General features: G+C 43.1%; 1 protein-coding gene across 1 annotated transcript; it reads right to left on the reverse strand.

The window, feature by feature from the left end:
* Positions 1-2,013: 2,013 nt before the first annotated feature.
* On the reverse strand, positions 2,014-8,802 carry LOC107190177 (osmotic avoidance abnormal protein 3-like). Its single transcript, XM_015578930.1, has 5 exons — positions 8,731-8,802; positions 4,539-5,305; positions 3,668-4,363; positions 2,810-3,315; positions 2,014-2,417 (listed from the first exon to the last, which is right to left on the reverse strand). Exons 1-5 carry the CDS (start codon positions 8,800-8,802, stop codon positions 2,014-2,016), a joined length of 2,445 nt encoding a protein of 814 aa, XP_015434416.1.
* Positions 8,803-10,090: the final 1,288 nt, after the last annotated feature.

Consider the following 10,090-nt stretch of genomic DNA (forward strand, 5'->3'; position numbering starts at 1 on the left):
TTTTTAAAAATACAATTTCTTTTATTACTGCATGTTCATTCGAGTTCATTCAACTCGTTTATGTTCTTTCCTAATCTAGACACACATGGAAGAGCACATATCACAATTTTGACGAAAATCAGGCACATCACATTCTGCCATTTCACCACAGCAATATTACAAGGAACAAAATACTTCACTTCTAAAACGTACAATTTTGTAATGGCACACTGATACAAAATCTTCACCCGAAAACTTTTGAACGGTAGTGTCGACTGTGTACGAGGCATATATATATATGTATATGTATACAAGGACTATGTACAAGTTTTACGGGTCTACACACATAGGCCAATGTGGTTTCACGACTCTGGTCCTTTCTCTGGCGTTTTTTTTCTTCTATTAATGAGGTGCGTGCGTTGAGAGTGAAACCCGCAGCTTAAGGTTGCTCACGAAAATGTTTAATAATTAATTTAGTTGAAAATTTAACAGAACATTCTTAAAAGCTTGAACTTTCGATTGCTACCACAAAATCACTAGATCGACGATAAAATTATTGAAAAAGAAACGTTATAAAAATTTCATTTAATTTGTTTGTAAATTTTATTTTCATTTCAGTATTTTGAAGTAGTGTTGAAATATTAATCATTCAAATTAAATTGGTAAAATTGATAAAAAGTATAAAGCGCCATGTGGAGCCCCATGTAGATCCGACACAAAACGCGTGAGCTACCTTAACTCTTTGAGAACAGTTTCGCAAGAATATCTTTATTGCGGGACCATTAATCGGCGATCTAATGTATCGAAAATGTCCGTGTAATATACACGGTTCTGCGTCGCGTGACTCACTCAGCCGCCACACGGTTTCTCTTTTCCGTGCCGACTGCATCGGCCATTTCGGCCGATTTGGACACTTTTACAAGGAGCATTTCACACGCTTCGTACGTGATTTCGCTCGTCCAAGTGAAATTTCTGCGATTAGAAACGCGTACAGTAAATTCTCGATGAGTGTTGGAAGACTTCTCGGCACTGACAAGGAGAACCACTCGGGTATAACAGTGACTTTTTAATGAGGTTTAGCATAGTCATAGAACTTGGAATTCTGAAGTCAATGATATTTGTTTCAGCCGCATACGGCCATTAGTGTATGAAATATTTAATGTTCAATGCCGAGGAAGCTCCGAATATTCATGGAGGATTTACTCGTCGTCAGGGATTTTATTGAAAATGAAATATGTCGTAGTTCACGTGAAATTAGGGGTGGTTTAAGTGATCATCTTTCTGTTCCTGAATTTGTTTAAGAAATACAGGCCCCCGAAGTTACGGTCATTTTTGAGAAACGTTCCCCGATCGTTGCACATAGCATCCTCCGTTCTCGAATACACGATCATGATCGATTTCTGTTCGCCCTGGGTGCTGACACATTCTTCAGACCATGTTTTCTGAAAGAATCACGAGAGAAATTAATTTCTTGGATTTTTTTTCATCTCAGCGGGAAGTTTGACAGAAAACGTTAATTACGGCGTTACATTTTTAGCGAGTTTTTTTAAAATGGACATATCCTGGATAGCGATTTGAACGTTCCGATTTTACGTAACGAAGTTTTCGACTTCATTGCGTGTACAAACAAATATAGACTTTTATCGTGGTAATTTGCGAAAACTGAAATCAGACGGGAATTGATTTATTCTATTTGAGAGTTTCCATTACGTTACGAATAAAATAAAAATCTCGTTGGACTGTACGAAGCAGTTCAGTATACTCAGTTCTAAATGCATAATCTCTGCAATTTAATTATTCATTAATTTCATATTTTCTTTTCTTAATAAATAATATTCAAATAATTATTTCTTATTCTCATTTTAAATAAAATCTGCCCAGGTCTGTCTAGAAAAGAACTCTCACTATCTCGATTCCAAAAGTGACTGCAATATGTCTCGAAGAATATGCTAAACAGTACCTTCTCAAGCATCCTCATCCGGGACGTCTTAAAAAAATTCCACTTCTCAGTTTTTCATCTTCCACGTGTCCCGTTCAGTACGTAGGAGACCGGGCATGGCCGATCAAGGTAGATTGATGTTCCACGGTGTCATCGTGAATCAACCTGGTCGATAATTTCTCGGACATCTCCTCGGATATAGACTTGCCCCCGAACCTAAGCCCTCCGTTCGTCCCTTGGGGATAGGACGGTAACGCCTCCAGTATCCTCGGGGGATGTCTCTTTGGAAAGAAAGCCTTGTTCACCGGGTTCCCTTCCAGCATCCAACCGGGTCGCCCGAACCGACCCGTTTGTAAATGCTGGCTGGGTTTGTAGCTGTCCACCTCGCCAATCACTGGCGCGCTACTTTGAAGATTCAACGCGTTCAGCTGGAGGTGGTTGCCACCGATTGGAAAGGCATCCTCGGAACCACCGGACCGGCTAATACGGTTGCTAGAATCTGGAATTCGATTTGTTTAATTTTGGTGCACCGTTACGGTGTACAATAATAATTCGTTTAGTGTTATTGTAAATTCAACATATACATCTTATTATATGTTACTTCGTTACTAATTTCTGGAGATTGAAATATCTATCTATCAACTGGAGAAAATCGCTGCCATTTTAAAGCGTTTTACTCGAAAATGCAGTTTTCAGACTAGTGAGCCAATTTGGAACAGACTTTATGATAATATTCTTAAAAAATCGCTTTTGGAACGGCACTATGTGGAAGTTATAGAACATGTAGTATTACAAAGCCCTCATAGATCTCTTCAGAATGGGCCTCGGTTTTCGGGATATTTCGTTTAAAGTTTTTCATTGTCCAGTTGGCACGTACCCCCCTGTACTCACCAAACGTTTTCGCTTCTCTGACGTGCGCCAGTAATTTATCGATTCTATTTCGACGGAAATATGTGTCAGCGATGTCCAGCCTTTTGGTTTCCTCCTGTTCGCTGCTCTCTTCGTTGTCGGCCTCGTTGCCAACTTCGTCCTCGGTGTCCTTACCGTTGCTGTTGTTGTTCAGGTCTGGTTTGGAAGATGTTCTGATGCTGGGCACAAATTTCGTGGGGATAGCCAGCGACGCTGGCGGAAGGGCTATGTGCGGTGAGACGTCGGCGGGTAGCCTCCAGCGGCCCAGTTCGTCGCACCAGGTCGCTGATGCTCGAACGGCGATCACGTCGCGAAACGGGCAACCTGGACGAAGGTGTGGAAGCATCGCGTCGCATATCTGGGACGTCAGCAGCTCCCTACGAAGAAGATCGCGACGTTCTTCGTCCCAGGAAGCTTGGAGATCGGCTGCCTCTGCTTCTAATTGCTTCACACGCTTAGCCATACGCTTCAGGGCATCCTCCGTTGACCTGTTTCCCCGAGAACAGTAAAATTTAGATGTTACTGATGGCCTGGCTAATACTCGTATTGATTATTCCTTCGAGAGAAAAGGAAAGATTGGATTTGATCGTCTACTGTAGAAATTTGATCGTTTTCCTTATACAGGATGTCTCAAAAATGTCGCCACACGAGTGACCCATTTCACGGGCCTGCAACATTTTTGACACACCCTATATACATATGTCGTTTATCATACGGCGCAAATTGCTTATACGTGACAAGCTACCTAGGCGATGATCCAAATTCGGCAACCTTCCCCTATATGTGTAGACTATAATAATCGTATTCTGTTAGAGAATTTCAAATGGTTCATCATCTGACCTTAGCTGACCGTAGACTTGGAAGACACTCCCATTGCCCTCCTGGGCGCTTGACTCCAAAGCCGAAGCGAGAGTTTCCAGCTTCTTCCTCCTCTTCTCCCGTCGTCTTCTCAGCTCCGTGTTCCCCTGTTCCTCCCCTCCGATGGTCAGCTTCTCCAACCTCTTGAGCACATCCTGCATGGCTGCCTCCCTCTTCTTTTTCCGCCTTTCCTCGCGCTCCAGATCCTGTTCGTCCATCGGCGGTCGGGGGACAGATTTCGAGATCATATTGCTCATCCCGTCACCCTCGTAACGAGACTTCAACGCCTCCAGTTCCTCCCTCAGTTTCTGGGCCGACAAGTTCGAGTGCTCGCACTCCCTCTTCAATCTCTCGACTTCTTCCAGGTATTCCATCTGTCTACTTTCGTCTTCGTACTGGTTACCATCGTTGGCCAAGATCTCCTTCAGCACCGATTGGTCGCCCGACTCCAGCAGCTTGCGAAGCCGCTGCAGCTCCAGCTGGTACTGCCTCAACAGAGCATCCTTGGGATCCTCGTTGATAACAGGCTTGTTCTTAATGCATCGAGCTCTGGCCGCATACCGCAGCGTGCTCAGCGTCTCCTCCGCATCCGCGTCGCTGGGGCTTATGCAGGCGATCATCAGCGTCCTTGCGTTGCCCCCGAGACTGTCCCTCAGGAGCCTCGTCAGCTTGCTGTCTCTGAGAATGTATTTCAAAGGAAGCATTTAATCCTGTGCACTGTTACTCCAATCGTGTAGATTAGCTTCTGAATATCATTCATTTTACAACAAGTCCAAGTGAAGGTACTTTGGTCTCATTAATATTTAAGTCCTATAGGGAATATATAATATAGAATATATAATACAGAAAGTACCTATAGGGCACATGTCGTCCATGACCAGCAGCCAGCGCGCTGATCACGTTCCCGAGCGCGGACAGGCTCAGATTGATACTAGCCGCCTCCTTCAGCCTGTCCCCGGTGGCCCCGGTCCTAGCCTGCCTCTCGGACCCAGCCAGATCCACCAAGTGGAGCCTGCCCCTCTTCACCGTGTTCTCCGTTTGGCTGTCGTCGTTGATGGCCAGCGTCTCCAGCGACAGGGTGAGCACAGCGTGGCTTCTGGAACTTGCTGCGTTCATCTTGGTAGCCGCCAGGGCTCTTCTTCTGTCACCTTGCTCGACCAAAATCGCGCACTCTTGGGCGTCCTTCACGGTGACTTCTCTCAGCCCGCCGGCCACGTAGGTCCCGCGTGTCGGATCCTCCTTCAGCGTCAGGAGATCGCTGGTCCCGTCTTGCAACAGATCTCGTAATCGTTCGTTGTATATCTCCAGGTAGCTGAGCAGAGCCAGGTACCTCATTGCCGAGCTGGCGGTCGACGTCGCCTCGAAGATGTGGTCCAGGGTACGCTCGATAAAACCGCGCATCGTGTGCGATTTTCCGCAACCGGTCTGACCGTAGGCGAACACCGTGCCGTTGTAACCGTCCAGTACAGCCTCCACGATCACCGAGCCCATGTTCTCGTACACCTGCTCGGTGGTGGCATCCGGACCGAACGACGCGTCGAACTGATACACCTTGCCGCCCCCGGCGCTCGGCGAGTCCAAGGTGCAGCATTTCGTGCCCGGGTCGATCGTCACCACGTTCTGCGAACATTTCAGACGAGTTAGAATTTCGTGGACCTTGCGGGGAAATCGTTCCTACTGTCTTCGCACTCCGAAATTCAACTTTTTGCAAATCAAAATCACCCTCATGCAAATCAAGTTCCATCTTTTACAAATTCCGAGCCGGATTGCTACTTTTTGCCCCATCTTGGGGATAATGTTGTACCAGATATAGATTAAGCAAAATTGTGCGCAATGAAAGATAAAAAATAATTAATACCAGCTAATAATTACAGAGAATCAACATAACATTATAGTTTTCTTTTTAATTGCCGCAACATTATTCTTAATCAATAGGTACTCAACATAACATAAACTGTCTTTTTATAATTAGCACAACAACATTATCTCCTTAATGAGATCAATTAATTATTGTGTTTCCGGAACTGGCCGCGATCGATGGTGGTCCGGCAGTGTTGTGCAACATTGCAATAACGTCGAACGCATTAACGGGAACACGTGTGTGTCCATTTACTCGCCACGACATCGGTTCATCGATAGCCCGATAACGATCCGGTTTCGCGGAAGTAGCAAAAGTACTGGTTGGAAATACTGTTACACGTTAGTTTTTCCGCGTAGAAATTGATTCAAACATTGCAAATTAGTGAGCTCGCTATGATTCCAAATGTTGAGCAAACTTTTACTCAAAGGGTTACATACCTTTAAGGTGTTAAATAAGAGGGACAATTAAAAAATGTTGTTCTATATGTAGAATTATTGTTTATTAAGAATTCAACATATACATCTTATTATACGTTATTTCCTTAGTAGTTTCTGAAAAGTTCACCTATATATCTATCAACAGAAGAAAATATCTGCCATTTAATTATAACCCACTTCATCAAAAACACAATCTGCGGTATCAGATACATATATCTCTGTGGATCTTCTGTCTGAAACAATTGTTTCGAATGTTGTTTCACTCAAAGTTAGATGTTACCCCTGATATTATTGAAATATTATTTCAAATAACATATTATTTTATTTCACATAAATTTTGTTCATTTTTATTTCAAATAAATTTTGCCCAGGTCTGATCTTTACTACGCTGTCAAGGAATACTTGTTCACCAACAACGAAATTTCTTCGACAACGTAACTTTAACTGTTATGACCCACACACACACACACACACACACACACACACACACACACACACACGCGTGGCTCAGTCAGTACAGACATGCACGTGTGTTGTTCCTGCTACTTCTGCCACCCACGTGTGTCGTCATGCATAAACGTAGCAGAGGTGACACGACTGTCCCTATCGATTCGGCATACATTCCATTTCCATCGATAAGCACGTGAGTCTGCACACCCCGTGAATAATTCTTGTCGTTCGTAACCGGCTATCGTGTGGACCGAGCGGCACGAATCAATTTGCAACGTTTTACACAGAGTGTTCTCATTCACTTGTAAGATTTGCAGCTAGGTCTATTGTCGTACCTGAGAATGTTTGGTAGACTTTTGAACAATATTTTCTCGAGATTGGTTCCTCGTAACGTCGAAATCCCTAGAAATCCAAGAAAGTTTCGAATTTCGAGTTTCGAGAATTTAAAAATTAGGATCTCCAAACCACCCCTAATATTTTCAGTTCATTTTCGACTTGAAAATTCCTTAGCACGAAAAGTGAATTTTCACTCATTTCTCTGGTTTTGTGTCTATCGTTTGTCGTTGTGAAAGCGTATTCTAGGAATACCGTGTTATTGTAGGTGGTTATGTACTAAAAATTTTCTACTGCGATATATCGAAACCGTGTTCCAAGAATACCGTATTATGAGAGATTTCTCGATAATTTCTACTGTGTTATATCAAAACCGTATTCCAAGAATACCGTGTTATATATAAAATTTTTCCATAATTTTTCCATAATTTTCCGACCGAGTTCCCGCGGTAACGTTGGCTACGCGTTGTAATTGGTAGCCAATGTTACCGCGGGAACTCGGCTGACAGAATCGCGCTCTGATTGGTCAGGGGTTTTCGTTAATAATGTCGTGAACGAAGTCTCGGATAACATTTTTGCTAATGAAAAACTTGTTCCAAATCGCCACACGAGTGTCACATTTCAGGGACCTCCAACATTTTTGTTACACCGTGTATACAACCGTGGTTCGTCGATCGCCGATCCTCCGCCGGCTAGCGTGCCCGTTCGCGGCTCGTTGAATATATCATGAAATGGTAAATTTAACGACCGAAGGGCCGAGCTTTCGTGATAACCGGGGGCATCGTTGATGGACGTCCGATGGAAGCGTGCTGATGCACTCGGAGCATAAAACAGGGACGCCCGATGTTGGGTTTTACTGTCTCTGTTTTTAACCCAGTGGCACAGGCTCGTTACGATATTGTAGTACTGGAAACATCGTGACCCATTCGTTTTGACCACGTTAGATGGGAATATCATTTCATAAAAATATGCATTTGCATGCAAAGTTACTGCTTATACATAACGAAAGTCCATAACAATTCGATTCTCGTTACAACAAATCGAATGACTCCCTTATTTTGATCTCTTAATCAGTTAGGACCCCTTCGAAAGTCGATCGATCGAAAAAATACCTGTAGAATCTTACAGTGACGGTCAGGAGGTTTAAGGGATTGTATATATTAATGAGGTACCTATATGTTCTACCCCCATGTCAGATCCCAATAACGTGTTATAGTGTAGACGCAGTTGTAAAGGAACATTTCTAAGGTCAACAGGTTAATTAATCACTGGACTCACACGGGACGGTACGATTAGGCGGAAAGGGGTTGCTCCGCAAGAGTCGTCCCTTCCCTTGCGAAAATCGCAGACACGACGCGTTTAGTGACGTTTGTTTGCGCGTGTGTTTTGATACGGTAGCTAGGCTACTGCGCGCTCGATATGACGATGACCAGTTTTCCCCTCCGTACTCGGTCCGACAAGCAAAACGAGAAAAAGGCGGGAGAAGTCTATTCGTGGTGCACTCGTCCCAGCCGAGGTGCACGCGCGATACCCAATTGTAAGTAAGCATAAGTGGATGCATCCCGCCCGTGATCGTGTAGCTGCTTGAAAGATATAGCGTTAGCCATAAACCTTACCGACACTGACGTTTATTTGTTTCAGTAGTCTAATTCGATAGCCAATTTCGAATCGGTTTTTCCGTGTTAATGTAATTAAAGAAATTCTTATAACGTACTAATTTCAGATTTAAAATACTTCTGGCCCTTTTATTCTTTATGAAAGTTTACAAAAACGTAAATTTCATTCAAATATTCCAGTCTTTTTTGTTTTATTCTTTGGTACCCCATAGCTGAAAGTGCCTACGACACTGAGTGCGGTGGGACACAATAGGCCCCCGATGATCGAGTACTAATAGTTTAAGGGTTGGCCATCTTTATGGCTAACGCTATATCTTTGAAGCAGCTATACCCCCTTGGCTGACGTACCCTGCATCCCTGCTGCAACTCCCGCGTGTTCATTGGCCGGCATCTCACCGCCACTTTCACGGACTCGCTCATCTGAAAGCAAAAAACGAAGTTGACCTTCAAATGACCTACAAAACGTTCATTGGATTAAGAATAAATAATGTCATTCTCTTTCCCCCTCAAAAGACAAACAACTTTTGTCTAATAATACTTTCTTATGGAATGCTTTGTTTTTATAATATTTCCATGTGTCAACTTAAATGCCATACTCTGTATATCGGCTCTAAGGTACTAAAAGGGAATTAACCCTTGGAAGACGGTTTTAATGGGAATACAGACAGATGAGTCTTCGGATGAGATCATTTCCTCCTGCAGTGCATTTTTGAACCCTTTTTTTTAAATGCCTGTCTTTTTAGCGAAAATAATATATACGTATTTATAAGGTTGACCTTTTCATTTCTGGTGACTAATTCGTCCAATTTTCGACGCCCTTGCTGTTAAGTACCTACCATATTATTCGAGAGAGCGCCTTCTTTTTCTGCCCGTTAAGTATTCCATTGGTGTGGCACCGGAATCTGTGTGGCTTGCCCTTGAACCCAGTTACGCGTTGAATCACCCCGAATTATTGGCGTGCACGATCACGTGCACACGTGGAACTGCGTGTCAGATCCCGTGGAATTGTACAGGAGGGATCACAATCAATTTTCATATCCTGTTCCCTTCAGGGAATACTATTAAAAATATGACATTTTACATCTACATTAATATAATAACCTCCCTTTTTATTGCAAAATTAGAAGACAAATACAGGATATGAAAATTGTTCTAACTAAATCAATTTTAATAAAGTTAATACAACAGTCCAAATGATATCAATTCATTAATTATACATTAAAGGAAATTAAGAGAAATTGCTTATAGCAGAAGAGTACTTCCTGTCCCATCAGGAAGTGAAGGCTGATCAAGAATAGGCCAAGTGCAGAGGGTTAATGGAAGTCCACTAATCATATAGATGTCGTTAATATGCCCGTGACAAATTACTTCACGCGATAGGCGGGAACACGACGACTTGTAGCCGTGTATGTATTGGTGCACCAAGAATGAAGTTCTTGAGATTAAGTTGAACGCGTGTTACGTCCAATCCGCATAGTTTACATCGCCTTTTCACTTGATATGTAGATGAATTCTGATCACGGAGGGTAGATAAGAAGGCGACCCCCTAACCGAGTAAACCCTGAAGGTTGGCATAGCAGAAGGTGGTATACATATACATATACACTTGTGTTGGCTGTTCAGTGACTATAGCAGTCGGTTGAATCGTAGCAATCAAAGTTCTACAAAAGCCTTGCAAAACTGTTCTATAAGTGTTCCCTTTTAATAT

The sequence above is a fragment of the Dufourea novaeangliae genome, unplaced genomic scaffold (genome assembly GCF_001272555.1).
Source record: "Dufourea novaeangliae isolate 0120121106 unplaced genomic scaffold, ASM127255v1 scaffold168, whole genome shotgun sequence".
Lineage (NCBI taxonomy): Eukaryota > Metazoa > Arthropoda > Insecta > Hymenoptera > Halictidae > Dufourea > Dufourea novaeangliae.

What these genes read in the sequence shown, in the direction of transcription:
- LOC107190177 (XM_015578930.1), bottom strand. Translation starts at nt 8,802, where the DNA reads ATGAGCGAGTCCGTGAAAGTGGCGGTGAGATGCCGGCCAATGAACACG. An exon ending in AGTTGCAGCAGGGATGCAGG is followed by an intron (nt 5,306 to 8,730) that starts GTACGTCAGCCA and finishes AAATGTTCGCAG; the next exon opens with AACGTGGTGACGATCGACCC. An exon ending in CAGAGAAGCGAAAACGTTTG is followed by an intron (nt 2,418 to 2,809) that starts GTGAGTACAGGG and finishes ATCGAATTCCAG; the next exon opens with ATTCTAGCAACCGTATTAGC.